A 15,000-nucleotide genomic window follows, 5' to 3' on the forward strand; every position below is an offset into this window, starting at 1 on the left:
TTTGTAAAAAAAAAAAAAAAAGAATTAGTACTACAATACACACGTAACTGCGCCATTATCCAAGATTGCTGAAGGTTACTTTTTCTGTTAGGATCAAGTGCGTAGATTATAATGTTGGTGTCTTGTTGATGTCTCCATTGACCACCCCAGATAATGAGTTGTATGCAAATGACTATCCGAGTCTATGATAAGGGGATGATTTGGCTAGAAGAGAACCAGACTGTGCGGGGCTTATGGGAACTTAAACCTTTTGTCCCTTGACGAGTGACCTTTCTGCAAACTGTAAATATCCCAGGGTTACTGTTTTTGGTTACAGAGGGACAGATACCTTAGCATATGATTCCGGGATGTGGTCAGCAAAAAGGTTTGTTTAGTGAGATCGTAGAAGATGATTTGTAGATCTGTTTCACCTTGAATATATATGAGGAGGTGAGGAATGATAGAGTTCAGGGATTGATTATGTTTTTTTTTTCCCCCTTTTCTTTGTCTTGTTATGAAGGCTGTCAGATGATGCTTTTACCTGTCTACCTGTTTCCCAGTTGCCTGTTTAGGACACATCCTTTTTATATCATTCTTTGACCATTGGAAAAAAACACTCAGGCATGCGCACATGAAAATGCGCCAGAGAGACAGGCCTTGATCTGATGTGCAGTGACAAAGTACTTGAGTTTGGCAATGATTTTTCCCCACAAACATTGATCCTTTTACAACTTTATGGGAACTTAACCTTTCAAATGAAGGCCAGGGTGAATAAGTGCACTAAATGGTGTGATCACTCTGGGATTCCACCACCAATTTTCAACCGGCCTTACACCCCTTATAAACATGGCTGTGGAAAGTTTGTTGTGGCTCTAAAGTTTGTAACTACTATCAACATGACTATTACTATTGTTATTATTTATATATCATTGTTGTCATATTGTTAATTTGACTTGTTGTTATGGCTGTGGTAGTATTAACAATAATAATAATATTATTGATATTATTGTTTTATTATTATTATTATTATTATTATTATTATTATTATTATTTATGTTAATATTATTGTTATCGTTATTATTGTTGTTGTTGTCATTGTTGTTGTTAATGTTGTTGTTATTTATTTTATTATCATTCTTATATTATTATTATTATTATTATTATTATTATTATTATTTTGATGTTATTATTATTATTATTATTATTATTATTATTATTATTATTATTATTATTATTATTATTATTATTATTATTATTATTATTATTATTATTATTATAGTTATAATTATAATTATAATAATAATAATTATTGTTGTTGTTTGTTGTTGTTGTTGTTGTTGTTATCATCATCATCATCATCATCATCATCATCATCATCATCATCATCATCATCATCATCATCATCATCATCATCATCATCATCATCATCATCATCATCATCATCATCATCGTCTTCGTCTTGTTATTGTTATTGTTATTTTATTTTGTTGATGTTATTTTATTTTATTTTTTATTCATTTTTATCATCATCTTCATCTTCATCATTCATCATTCATCATCATTTTTATTGTTATTATTGTTATTATTATTATTTTCAATTTGCGTGTCTGTTTATATCTATCTACCTGTCTATTTGTATGAAGAGTTATAGTGTGTACATTCATTCACAATGAATGAATGATTAGATGTTTTGTCTACTCATAGTAGTAGTTTTGACTCCAGTTTGCAGAAAAATCTAGAATTTATTTATTTATTTTTACACTGAAGGGATTATTACTGACAAATAAATTTTCAACCAATGAATGCTTTAGCAAGAGAAAAGGAAAAATAATGAAAACAGTGATTAAGCAAGTATCATATTTGCAGTTGAAACTAAAAGAAAATGAAAATTAGCAAAAAACAGAACTGGAATGGTCAGCTTTTTTTTTTTTTTCATTATCATTCAGGTACCTTGAGTCCAGGTTTTTGTGCATGTGTTAAAAAGAGATCATCCATTATGGATATACTGTATTATACATAACTTTTAAGGACACCTGGTTTTAGAATACAAGAATGTCAAGGGTATGGTTCAGATTTCAAGATCGTGGAGGCTTTATATCAGTGTTGGGTTGGTTGGGCCGAGTTAATGAGCAGAGGCAGTGGTTTGCTTTTTGTATGATGTCTCCAGTTTTTTGGTTTACATTGTTTGAGGGGGAAAGAATAGGAAAGAAAATGATTATGTTCTACCTACTGAGGTATGTGTGAGCACGGTATCCATATGTGAAACTGCAGCCTATGTTGGCCAATGTAATCATCATTTTATAGGAGTGCTTGGATTCATTGTTGAATTGCATGATGAAAGTATAGGGAAAATCACCCTAAATCCTTCATACAAGAGGTATCATTTTTGCATGCTGCTGATTATGAACTTTCTGTTTGCAACACTCAGCTTGCAACATGCACCTTTACGGGCACTTTTTATGTTGAGTTGCTTGGTAGACACAGTGCTGGAGGGAGGGAAGGAGAGAATGAGGGAGGTTGGGTAGGAGGGGAAAGGGAAGAAGGTAGGGAAGGAAGAGGAGAGGAAGGGAGGTAGGGAAAGAGGGGCAGAGGGAAGGAGGGAGGTAGTTGGGGAGAGTAGGAAAGGGAGGGAAGGAAGGCGAATGATCGGGAGGGAGAGAAGAAGTGCAAGGTGTAAAAAAAGAGAGAATGAGGGAGGCGGGAAGGAGGGGGAGTTGGATAATTATACAGATTATAGGCAAAGAGCTGAGAACTAGAAACTGGAAATTACAACAGAAAGAGAAGGTAATAATAAGAAGGACAAAAGAATGTGGGTAAGGATGTAAGTAAATGGATTTGTAATTGTGAGTTACAAAAAAGAAGAAATGGAAGGAAATGAAAGGGGGAAGAAAGCAGAAGGCAATAACTGAGAAGCATGCAGGTGAAAGCTTAGAGGCCCTTGTGCCCAATGGATTGGAAAAAGAGAGAGATGGAAAAATTAGCAAGTAAATCACCTTAGCGGTCTTTTTCCTTGCATACCTCATTTACATGATGCAACAATTTTGTATGATGTATGCCCATAGCAGAGAAAACACAGGGTAATGGGTATATGAAAACCCTTACAAAAATGACTGCATTGACCCTGGGGAGGTAAGCAGTACACATGTGAAAAGATTCTTGTTTATTCTAGGCAAGTATCCAAGGAATAGATAGATGACGGTTGTGAGAGTTGTGAGATGTAAACAGGAAAATAGCTGTTACACAAATAGGAAATGGGGAATAGCTAAGGGCTGATGGATATCCCCCCTGATATATATTGTCAATGTGGGCTAATACCCTGCAGGGAATTGGGTGGGCAGGACACGTGGACCTCTTTTGGGAATGTGTATGTACGTCTCTCTCTCTCTCTCTCTCTCTCTCTCTCTCTCTCTCTCTCTCTCTCTCTCTCTCTCTAATTTTTGAAAAAAAAAGGGGGGACAAAGGGAATGTGGGGGGTTTTTTTTTTTTTTAAAAAAACGGAAAAATATTTTTACGGGGAAAAATGGAAAAAAAAAGGGGGGGGGGGGAAAAAAAATTGTGAGTTCAAAGAAGAAGGGGGAAAAAAAGGGGGGGCAAAAAGGGGGGGGAAAAAAGGGGAAAAAGGGAAAAAAAAAGGGGGAAAAAAAAAAAGGGGGAAAAATAAATTTTGGGAGAAAAAATAGCAGGTTTTGGGGAAAGTTAGGGCCTTTCCCTGGTTTTTTTTTCTTCCCCCCTTTTTTTCCCGTCCTTTTTCCCTTGCCCCTTTTTTTTCCCCCTTTCCCCCTTTTTTTTACCCTTCCCCCTTTTGGGGGTTTTTTTCCCCTTTTTTTCTTTCCTTTTTTCCTTGGTTTTTTTTCTTGGCCTATCCCTTTTTTCCCCTTTTTTTCAAATCCCTTTCAAATTTTTTTTCTTTTTTTTCCCCCTTTTTTCTTCTTCCCTCTTTTTCCCTCCTCTTTTTTTTTTTTCTCTCCCCTCCTCTCTCTCTCCCCTCTCCTCTCTCTCTTCTTCCTCTCCTCTCTTCTCTCTCCCCTCTCTCCTCCCCCCTTTCTTCTCTTCTCCCCCCCTCCCCCCTCCTCTTCTCTCTCTCTTTCTCTCTCTCTTTTTTCTCTCTCGTCTTTCTCTCTCTCTCTTCCTCTCTCCTCTACTCGTCTCTCTCCTCTCTCTCTTTTTCTCTCTCCCTCTTTTTCTTTTTTTCTCTTCCTTCTTTTCCTCTTTTTCTCTTTTTCCTCCTCCTCTTTCTCCGCCTCCTCTCTCTCTCCTCTGCCTCCTCTCTCTCTCTCTCTCTCTCTCTTTCTCTTCTCTTCTCTTTTCTCTTTCTCTCTCTTCTCTCTCTCTCCTCTCTCTCCTCCCCCCCCTTCCCCCTTCTTTTCCTTCTTTTCTCTCTCTCTCTCCTCTCTTCTCTCTTCTTTCCTCTTTCTCTCATCTCTCTCTCTTTTCTCTCTTTTTCTTTCTCTTTTTTTTCTTTTTTTCTATCTTTTTCTCTTTTTTTTCTCTCTCTTTCTCTCTCTTTTCTCTCTCTCCTCTCTCCCCTCTTTTCTCTCTCTCTCCCCTTCTCTCTCCCCTCTCTCTCCCCTTTCTCTCTCCCCTCATACACACCACCCGCCCACCCCCAAAACACACCACCACCCCACACACACCCCACACACACACACACACACCACCCACACACAACACACCACCCCACACAACCACACAACAACACAAACACACACACACACACACACACATACCCAAAATAAAAACACAATACACACCCCACAATCACACCACACATACACCACACCACAAACACACACACAATTTTTTTTTTACCCCAACCCCCATCACACACACCAACACAAACACCCCCACACAACAACAACACCACACACACAACACACACACACACACCCCAAAACACCCACACAACAACATAAAACAACAAAAACTACATACACCACACACACCACACACACACACACCCACAACACACCACACACCCCAACACACACACACACACACACACACACACATACCACACAACACCACATACAACACACAAAAACACACACACACAAACAACCCAAAACCAACACACAACCCCCCCACCACACACACCACACACACCCAACCACACACACACACACCAACCACACACCACCCCTTTAAAAAAAATAAATAAAAAAATTTTTTAAAGAATAATACAAAACACCCCAACATACACCCCAAACATACACAACAAAAAACACCAAAAAAAACCCCCACCAAAACACACCACACACAAAACAAACAAAAAACACCCCAAAAAACACCACATACATACACCACAACACACACAAAACACACACACACCACACAAACAAACACACACACCACACACACACACACCCCAAACACACACACACACACACACACACCACACATTATATATATATATAAAAATTATATATATTATATATATATAATATATATATATATATATATATATATGAAATATATACATTTATATATCTATATATATTTTTGCATCTCTCTTTCTTATTTATTTATTCATTTGTGTATCTGTATGAATTTGTCAATGTGTATATGCTATCACCTCGTATATGTGTGTGTGACGTGCTCCTTTTTTTGATTGTGAGTGTATTTGTGCATATGTTTGTGTCACGTGTGTGCGGGTATGTGGTCATGTTAAGAGTTTTATTTGTCAATTTGCAAAGGGTTTAAAAAATTACAGGAGACAATGTCGGATAAAGTATTTTTGGGCTCAACTTTTCTCTCTCTCCTCTCTCCTCTCTCTCTCTCTCTTTTTCTTTTTCCCTCTCTCATTTTTCTCTCTCCTCTCCTTTTAATTTCTCTCCTCTCTCTCTTTTCCCTCTCTCTCTCTCTCTCTCTCTCTCTCTCTCCTCTCTTCTCTCCTCTCTCTCTCTCTCTCCTCCTATTTTTTCTCTCTCTCCCCTTCTTTTTTTTCTCTCTCTCTCTCTCTCTCTTTCAATTTCTCTCTCTCTTTTCTTCTCATTTCCCCTCCCTCCTCTCTCTTCCCCCCCCCCCCCCCCCCCTTTCTTCTCTCTCCTTTCTCTCTCCCATTCTCTCTCTCTCTCTCTCTCTCCTTTTCTTCCCCCTCCCCCCCTCTCCCTCTCTCTCTCCCTTTCCTCTCTCTCCTCTCCCTCTCCTCTCCCTCTCCCTCCCCCCTCTCCCCCTCCCTCTCCTCTTCTCTCTCTCCTCTCTCTCTCCCTCTCTCTCTCTCTCTTCTCTCTCTCTCTCTCTCTCTCTCCTCTCCTCTCTCTCTCTTCTCCCTCTCTCCCTCTCCCCCTTCCCCCTCCCTCTCCTTTTCCCTCTCTTTTCCCTTTCCCCCCTCTCTCCCCCCTCTTTTCTCTCCCTTTTTCCCTTTTTCCTCCCCTCCCTCTCCTCTCCCTTTCTCCTTCTCCTTCTCTCTCCTTTCCCTTTTCCCCTCTCTCCTCGCTCTCTCCTCTCCTTCCTCTCTCTCTCTTCCTCCCTTTCCCTTTTCTTCTCTCTCTCTCTCTGTCTCTCTCTCTCTTCTCTCCTCTCTCTGTCTCTCTCTCTCCTCCCCCCCCCCCCCCCCCTCTCTCTCTCTCTCCTCTCTCTCTCTCTCTCTCTCTCTCTCTTCTCTTTTTCTCCTCTCCCCCTCCCCCTCCCCCTTCCCCCCCTCCCCCCCCTTCCCTCCCCCCCTCCCCCCTCCCTCCCCTCTCCCCTCCCTCCCTCCCTCTCTCTTCCTCTCCCTCTCTCTCCCCTTTTTCCTCCCTTTTCTTTTCCTCTCCTCCTTTTCTCCCCTCTCTCTCTCTCTCCCTCCCTCTCCTTCCTCCCTCCTTCCCTCCCTCCCTTCCTCTGGTTTTCCTTTTTCCCTCCCTTCACTTTCTTTTGCTTTTATTTTTCGCCTTCCCTTTCTCTCTGTCTTTTTTTTCCCCAATTGGGTTTTGCTTTGATTTTTTTTGGGCCCTCCCCCCCTCTCTTTTTTCCCCTTTGTTCTTTTGAACCAAAGAAATTTACACCCCTCCCAAAAGCTTTTAGTTTTCTTTAATTGGCTTTTTTGTTTTTAAAGAAACCTTTAAACCAAAAATTTTCCCCAACAATAAACAATTACCCTGTTTTTGGCCATTTTTATTTTGGCAGATTTCATTAAATTAGCCCTTTGGGGGGTTTTTTTTAGGCACACTCAACTCCTGTCTTAAAATTTTTCTTTGGTTTTAAAGGGGGGGGGCCCCAAAAATTTTTTTTTTTCCAAAACCCAAAAATCTTTTCCCCGTTTTTCCTGGGTTCTTCCCTGTTTTTGTAAAAAGTAACTTTTAGGGACTTTAATTGAAAATCCCAAAACTATTTCTTATCATAGGGGAGTTTTTTCCCCTGATTTAAAGTTTTTGGTTTTTTTTTTTTTTTTTGGGCCCCCCCCTTGGGGGTTGTTTCGTTGGGGTTTGAATTAAGCTTTCCTGCTTTTTCCAAAATTGTTTTTAATTAGTGTAAAGGGAAATTTTTGCATTTATAGGGTTCTTTTTAAAACAAATTTTTTTTGCCTTGGAGTTTTTTTTTGTAAAATTAATATTAAAATTATTATTATTAAAAATTTTAATTTTTATTTTTATTATTAATTTTATTATTATTAATTATTTTATTTTTTTATTTTATTAATTAATTTTTTTTATTTTTTATTTTATTTATTTTATTATTTTTTATTTTATTATTTTTTTTTTTGAACAAGATGGTTTAGCCTGGTTTTAAAAGAAAAAATATTTTTTTTTTTTTTAAAATTATTATTAAAAATTAAAATTTAATTATTATTTAATTAATTATAAAATTATAAATTTTTTAATTTTAATTTAAAAAAAAAATAAAATAAATTAAATTATTTATTTTAAATTAGGGGAAAAGGGGAACCTTTGCCCTTTGCAACTTGGGGGTTCAAGGGGGTGGGAAAATTTTTTCGGTGTTCCAATTTTTATGGCGGGGATGGAGAACCCGAAGGGGGACAAGTCCCTTCTCCCAGCGGGTTTCTCCCTTTCCGGTTCTGGGCCCGGGTAGGGGAGAAATATTTACTTAAAGTTTTTTTTTTCCTCTCCCCCCCTTTCCTGCCCCCCCTTTTTTTACGTTTAAATTTAAGAAGGTCTCATTAATTTTTATGTTAATTACCCACTTTGCGGGGGAATGGAAGACCTACCAAGGGGTTTCAAAATTAGCAGTGTTTTCTGGTGCCAGCGCTACTGGGTCTGAAGGGAAATTTAGAAATGACTCTAGCGTCTCGTCTTTCCACCCATGCCAACTTGGGTCACCTTGACAAACGGGAAGAGTGCATATCCATGATAATTGGCAACCTTGCACTTATTCAGGTAAATGAGGATCTCTCTTCTTTTCTTTCTCATTTTGTTATTGCTTAAAAGGGATGGTTCATGTTAGATTTAGATTTTAACTAAGTAATTGTGATATATTCTATAGCATTTATGAAGTCTGGAACAACTGCAACATATTGCATTTCTTTTGGAGATTTCAGTTATGTATCAGCTTTCCTGTAAATATATTGTATTTGTGGGCATATTAGATGCACTCTATTTCAGCTTGGCAGTTTCACATATTTTTGTGCTTTTTCTTAGCTATTTATTTTAACACATGGGTCATATGCAGTTAAATGCAGGATATCTTTTCTTAAAAAAAAGAAAAAGAAAAAGAAAATAAATAAATAAATAAATAAAATAAAATAAATAAATAAATTCTAGGAGCATCTTTCAAAACATAACAGGAGAAGTAGATTTGTACAAGAAATGGGTTTTTCTATGTTTTGGAAGAAAATAGATTTGAAGATTGTTAAATGCATTCAGAAAATACAAAATCTTTCTACATCAGTTGCATAAATTTTATATTATTTATTTATTATTTTTTTCTTCTTCATTAAGCCAGTTGCCCTGGGTGGTAAAAATACATGCCATGTCCACTTTAATTCTATTTTATTAATTGTCTTTACATAGAGATGGCTTCACAAGTGCTTAGTCACCAATGAGTCAGTTGTTAGTCCTACCTATCTCATGTTTACTATTTTTCTTGACTTTTAGAAAGATTTAAAGATTTATATTTTTATTGTTATTAGTATTTTCGTAACATTATGATTATCAATAACGATTATAACAGTATTGATATTAATAGCATAAAAAACTTTTTCCCATAAATTCAGGAAATAGGGAAATCAGGTGTGGTTACTGGGGCCTACTAATTGACTCCTTGGTAGCTGAGCACTAGTGGAGCAATCTGGATGAGAGAGAGAAAAAAGTGATATACAGTCAGTTGATTTCTTTGCAAGAGACAAAAGATCAGGAAAAAAAGAAATTTAAGGAAATAGGTTTTGCCCACTACATTATTCAGTGAAGCTGATACATACTAAATCTCCATGCTTGTTCTCTCCATTCATAAATGCAAAATCCATTAGTTAAATCGTGTTTTCTTCCTCAAATCGCAGCCTCCTAATTCGATGCCCAAGCCTAGTTGTAGGTCATTCACGCAGCTGCTGGGGTGGGTGGTTGCCTCACCGCTGCTTGTGCCCAGCCGTCACCGCTCCCTGGCTTCATTCATCTTAGGTGAGGAAACTAAGGGATGGGGAGGAATAGAAGGGTCAGTAGTGGGTGTGCGGGCGTGTTGTGGGCTGTTAGGATTTTGGCATTGGGGTCAGTGATGTGTTTTGGTTTAGGGGAAGGTCTCTTTCTTCATATTTTGCTTTCTCTCTCTCTATTTCTCTCTTCTTTCCTTCTTTCTCTCTCACTATCTCTTGCTCTTTTCTCTCTCTCTCTCTCTCTCTCTCTCTCTCTCTCTCTCTCTCTCTCTCTCCTCTCTCCCTCTCTTCCCCTCCCCTCCCTCTCCTCCTCTCCTCTCCTCCTCTCTTCCTTCCTTCCTCTCTCCTCCTCCCCTCCTCTCCTCCTCTCCTCCTCCTCCTCCTCCTCCTCCTCCTCCTCCTCCTCCTCCTCCTCCTCCTCCTCCTCCTCCTCCTCCTCCTCCTCCTCCTCCTCCTTCTTCTTCTCCGTCTTCGTCTTCATCATCATCTTAACTCTCTCTCTTCTTCCTTTTTCTCCCTCTTTCTCTGTCTCTCTTCCCTTCTTACTGTAATCTACTCTCTTTCAACCATTCTCCTTTTTTCCCTCCAGCACTTCATCTTGCTCCTTGGTGTTTCTCTCTATCTCTGTTTATGTGTATCATTATTATTGTTGTTGTTGTTTTTGTTTTGTTACTGTTATCACTATTGTTATGTTAAGTATATGTTTTATTTTGTATCTTGATTGATCATATTTCTGTATACACATCTGAATAATAGTCTATAGTGACTTATCCTGTACTCTAAAAAGAAATATCTTTCTCTTCAGGTGTCATCATGGTTGGGGTCATTCTGTTTTCACGTAAATGTAATATTAATCCTGACAATGTAGCTACTCCTATAGCTGCTTCACTAGGAGACTTGACTACACTTGGCCTCCTGGCTTGGATTGCATCTGTACTCTATGCTTCTAAAAGTAAGTGGATAAGATTTGCACTAAAGATCTCTGTGCAAATTGAACATTTTTGTTAGAGCTAATAACAACTATTTTGGTACTATGTTTATCATGTTGTTGGACATTAAAGAGTAAAATGTGATACTCATGTTTATCATTCTCTCTTTTTGTTAGACACAGACCAGTGGCTCAGTCCTGTCATAGTTGTTGGTTATATTCTCTCATTACCACTCTGGGTATGGTTGGCCTCACGTAACAAGCATACAAAGGAGGTCCTGTATTCTGGATGGACCCCTGTCATCTCTGCCATGATGATCTCCAGGTATGTATCTGATTTCCTGTGTATGGATTATTCTATGGGAAAGAATCTTAGGGCAATGTGATACAGAGTGCTTTGTTGCATTGCTTTCAATCAGGCTATTTGTTACCCATGGTGTCAGGTGAATGCTGCACAAACCTTGGCAGTTTTGACATTCTTGCCCAGTAGAAAAATGTTAGCACTTTGATGCTGAAAAGAATTTCTGAAATCACCTTGACATGTTCAAAGGATGCCCAAAGTTTAAAAAATGACTTCTAGATCAGGTATTTCAGGACCCTAGATTTCTAGCTGGCACTTTAAAATTATTGTTTCTAATGATAATGTACAAAGAACCTCAAGAAAGCAGGTAGTCTTTCATGGAATATAGGAATGCAAGCAAGTAATTAATTTCACTTGCTTTTGGAATTTTCCTCTTGTAAATGAGTCTTCATACAGCTTGCTTTCATTGCAGTCTTGGTGGGCTCATCCTAGACTACACTGTAAGTAGTTACAAAGGTATTGCAGTGTTCCAACCTGTCATCAATGGTGTTGGAGGTAACTTGGTGGCTGTGCAAGCATCACGCATCTCGACAGCTCTCCATGCAGCAGCTCCACTCGGGAAGATGCCAAAGTTTGTAACGAATCTATGCATCAACCCGATTTCTGCATTCTGTGCCAGGGGTGAGTTTCCTGCTATTATGATTGTTTCAGTTTTTGTGGCTTTATTGTGATTATTGTATTGTGTACGTATCACTATATCATTATAAACTCTGTGGTAATTTGAATCAAGTTAACAAGCCATGTTGTCAATGCCAATCTACAGTGGGTCACCCAAGAACGGCTCGTGTGCTGCTGCTCTTGGTGGTTCCTGGGCATCTTGTCTTTATGTACACCATCTCCTACCTGAAGGCTGGCCACACATCTCTCACACCCATCTTCGTGGTTACTTACTTGCTGGCTGCTTTCCTCCAGGTATGGTTCATTGTGTTTGGATTAGTTAACTACGTGCATGAGAGAACTTACATCATTTAGTATAAAGGGACTGTCTGCCAATAAATAATAAGAAAGTAGAAAGGAGACATGAATGACAAAAACATTTTATAAAGTGATAATACCCACTTCTGGAACAGTACACTATAAATAGAAGACTTCTCTCCTCTTCTTTTTCATTCTTAACTAAAACTACTGACATTGTTGTTCTAAGAAATGAGACCTCCTTCATTGGTCAATAAATGTTAATGTAAGTAAGATCAGGACGGCACCACACCTTTCACCTCAGATTTTTTCTTTTCAGTAATTATTATTAAGATTTTTTCTTTTATGTAATTATTATTATTATTATAACAAAAAAATGGATCAGGTAGTGTGTTAAAATTCTACTTTGGTGTAGAGAGAGACTGAGAGAGAGAGAGAGAGACAGAGAGGGAGAGAGAGAGAGGAGAGAGAAGGAGGGAGAGAGACAGAGAGAGAGAGAGAGAGAGAGACAGAGAGAGGAGAGAGAGAAAGAGAGAGAGAGAGAGGGGGAGAAGAAAGGAGAGGAGAGACAGAGAGAGAGAGAGGGGAGAGAGAGAGGGCAGAGGGAGAGAGAGGGGGAGAGAGAGAGAGACTGAGAAAAGAGAGGGGAGAGAGAGACTGAGAAAAAGAGAGAGGGAGAGAGACGGGGAAAAAAGGAGGAGAGAGAGGAGAGACGACGGGGAAGAAAAAGAGATGAGAAGAGAGAGAGAGAGAGAGAGAGGAGAGATGGAGGGGAGAGAGAGAGGGGAGGAGAGAGAGAGATGGGGAAGGGGGAGAGAGGGGAGGATGAGAGGAGGAGAAGGGGAGAAGAGGATGAGAGAGAGGCGAAGGGGAGAGAGGGAGGAGAGAGAGAGGCGAAGGGGAGAGAGACTGAGAGAGAGAGAGAGAGACTGAGAGAGAAGGAGAGAGAGAGAGACTGAAAAAAGAGAGAAAAGGAGAGAGAGAGAGAGAGAGGGGAGAGAGAGAGGGGAGAGAGGACTGAGGAAAAGAGGAGAGAGAATGGAGGAGAAGAGAAAAGAGACTGAGAGGAGAGAGAGAGCTGAGAGGAGAGAGAGGCGGGGAGAGAGAGGAGGGGAGAGGAGAGGAGGAAGAGTGGGGAGGAGAGGAGAGAGAGAGGGTGAGAGAGAGAGAGAGAGAGAATGAGAGAGAGAGAGAGACGAGAGAGAGAGAGAGGGCGATAAGAAAGAGAGAGAGAGCGGGGGAGAGAGAGGGGAGAGAGAGAGAAGAGAGACGAGAGAGACGAGGGGAGAGAGAGAGAGACGAGAGAGAGAGAGAAATGAGGAGAGGAGGAGAGGAAAAGGAGAGAGGCGAGGGAGAGAGAGAGAGAGAAGGGGATGAGGAGGAGAGAGAGAGAGAAGAAAAGAGAGAAGAGAGAGAGACGAGAGAGAAAAGAGGAGAGAGAGAGGAAGAGGAGAGGGGAGAGAAAAAAGAAATGAGAGAGAGAGGAAAAAGAGAGAGAGAAAAAAGAGGGGAAGAGAGAGAGAGGGGAAAAGAGGACAGGAGAAGAGAGAGAGAGAGAGAGAGAGAGGAGAGAGAGAGAGTGAGAGAGAGAAGAGGGAGAGAGATGAGAGAAAAGAGAAGAGAAGAAGAGAGGAGAGAGAGGACGAGAAGAGAGAGAGGGGAGAAGGAGAGAGAGAGGAGAGAGACTGAGGAGAAGAGAGAGAGAGAAAGGGCTTTACGAGAGAGAGAGAGAGAGAGAGGGGAAGAGAGAGAGAGAGAGACGAGAGAGAGAGAGAGAGAAGAGAGAGAGAAGAGAGAGAGGAGAGAGAGGAAGAGAGAAGGGGGAGGGGAAAAGAGAGACGAGGAGAAGAGAGAGAGAGAAGAGAGAGGGGAGGGGGAGAGAAGAGAGAGGAGGGGAGAGGAAGAGAGGGGGAGAGAGAGGGGAGGAGAGAAAAAGAGAGAGAGGAGAGAGAGAGAGAGACAGAGAGAGGAGAGAGAGAGAGAGAGAGCGAGGAGAGAGAGGGGAGAGAGAGGGAAAGACTGGGAGAAGAGAGGAGAGAGAGAGAGGGGAGAGGAGAGGGGGGAAGGGAAGAGACGGGGAAGAGAGGCTGAAGAGAGGAGATGAGAGGAGAGAAGAGAGAGAGAGAGAGAAGAGAGAGGGGAGAGAGGAGAGAGAGAGGGAGAGAGAGAGAGAGAGACGAGAGAGAGAGAGAGAGAAACTTGAAAGAGAGAGAGAGACTGGGGAGAGAGACTGGAGAGAGAGAGGGGAAGGAAGAGGAAGGGGGTCGAGAAGAGAGGAGAGAGAGAGAGGAGAGGAGGAGAAGAGAGAACTGAGAGAGAGGGGAAAACCGAAGAGGGGACAGAGACAAGGCTTGAAGAAGAGAAAGAGAGAGAGAGAAAAGAGAGAGAGAAGGGGGAGAGAGAGAGAGAGAGAGAGAGAATTGAGAGAGAGACGGAGAGAAAACTGGAAGAGAAGAAAGAGAGAGAGAGAGAAGGACGGGTGAGAGTGACGGAGAGAGAGATAGAGAGAGAGAAAAGAGATTGGGTAGGGGAAGAGAGAAGAGAAGAGAGAGGAGGAGAGAGAGTAGAGGGCTGAAGAGAGAGAGAGAGGACTGGAGAGAGAAGGATGAAATGAGAGAGAAGGAGAGTGAGGGAAGAGAGATGGGGAGATTTGCTAAAGGCGTTTTAAAGGGGAGATTTGACGGAGGAAGGAGAGGCAGAAGGGAGAGAGAGACGAGAGAACTGGAGAAAGGAGGAAGGAGATCGAGAAGAGAGACAAGAACCACAAAAGAGGGAGGACAAGGGAGAGAGAATAAAAAGAATGCACGGAGATAGAAAGACTGAAATGAAAGATGAGAAGGACTGGAAGAGACGAAGGAAGAGAGAAAACCTTTTGAGAAGAAGAGAACTTGGAAGGGAGAGAAAAGCTGGAAAGGAGGAATGGGGGGAAAAAGGGGGGGAAAATGGGAAAAGGAAAAACTAAAAAAAGAAATGGGAAAAAAGAGAAAAAAGAAAAAAAAAAAAAGGGAAAAAAGGGGAGGGAAGAGGGAAGAGGGGAAAGGAGAAAAGGGGCGGGAAAGAGGAAAAGAGAGGAAATGACCCTTTTGAAAGGGGGAAAGGGGGAAAAAGAAGGGAAAAGAGGGGAGATGGGGAGGGGGAAGGGTGATGAGGGGGAGGGAGGAGGGAAGGAAGGGAGACCGGGGAAAGGGCGAGGAAGAAAAAAGAAAAGGGAGAAAGGGGAAGGGAGGAGGGGGGGGAGAGGGGGAAGAACAAAAGGGAAGGGGGAAAAAAAAAAGGGAAAAAAAAAAGGGAACAAAA

At 40.8% G+C, this 15,000-nt stretch overlaps 2 protein-coding genes across 2 annotated transcripts in view; both read left to right on the plus strand.

Moving 5' to 3' along the window:
* The window catches only part of LOC119581088 (solute carrier family 41 member 1-like), a gene marked incomplete in the record, with an annotated part of 27,087 nt that extends 18,148 nt beyond the window's left edge, over window positions 1-8,939 (plus strand). The window contains 1 exon segment of the mRNA XM_037929411.1: window positions 8,152-8,939. Within this exon segment, the coding sequence (XP_037785339.1) occupies window positions 8,152-8,339 (188 nt within the window).
* A 547-nt stretch (window positions 8,940-9,486) lies between these two features.
* Window positions 9,487-11,775, plus strand: LOC119581087 (solute carrier family 41 member 2-like). The gene is made up of 5 exons (XM_037929410.1): window positions 9,487-9,527; window positions 10,305-10,451; window positions 10,605-10,752; window positions 11,201-11,409; window positions 11,552-11,775. The coding sequence occupies exons 2-5, from the start codon at window positions 10,313-10,315 to the stop codon at window positions 11,758-11,760; spliced, it is 705 nt and encodes a 234-aa protein (XP_037785338.1). The 5' UTR covers window positions 9,487-9,527; window positions 10,305-10,312; the 3' UTR covers window positions 11,761-11,775.
* The last annotated feature ends 3,225 nt before the right edge of the window (window positions 11,776-15,000 follow it).

The sequence above is a fragment of the Penaeus monodon genome, chromosome 14 (genome assembly GCF_015228065.2).
Source record: "Penaeus monodon isolate SGIC_2016 chromosome 14, NSTDA_Pmon_1, whole genome shotgun sequence".
Lineage (NCBI taxonomy): Eukaryota > Metazoa > Arthropoda > Malacostraca > Decapoda > Penaeidae > Penaeus > Penaeus monodon.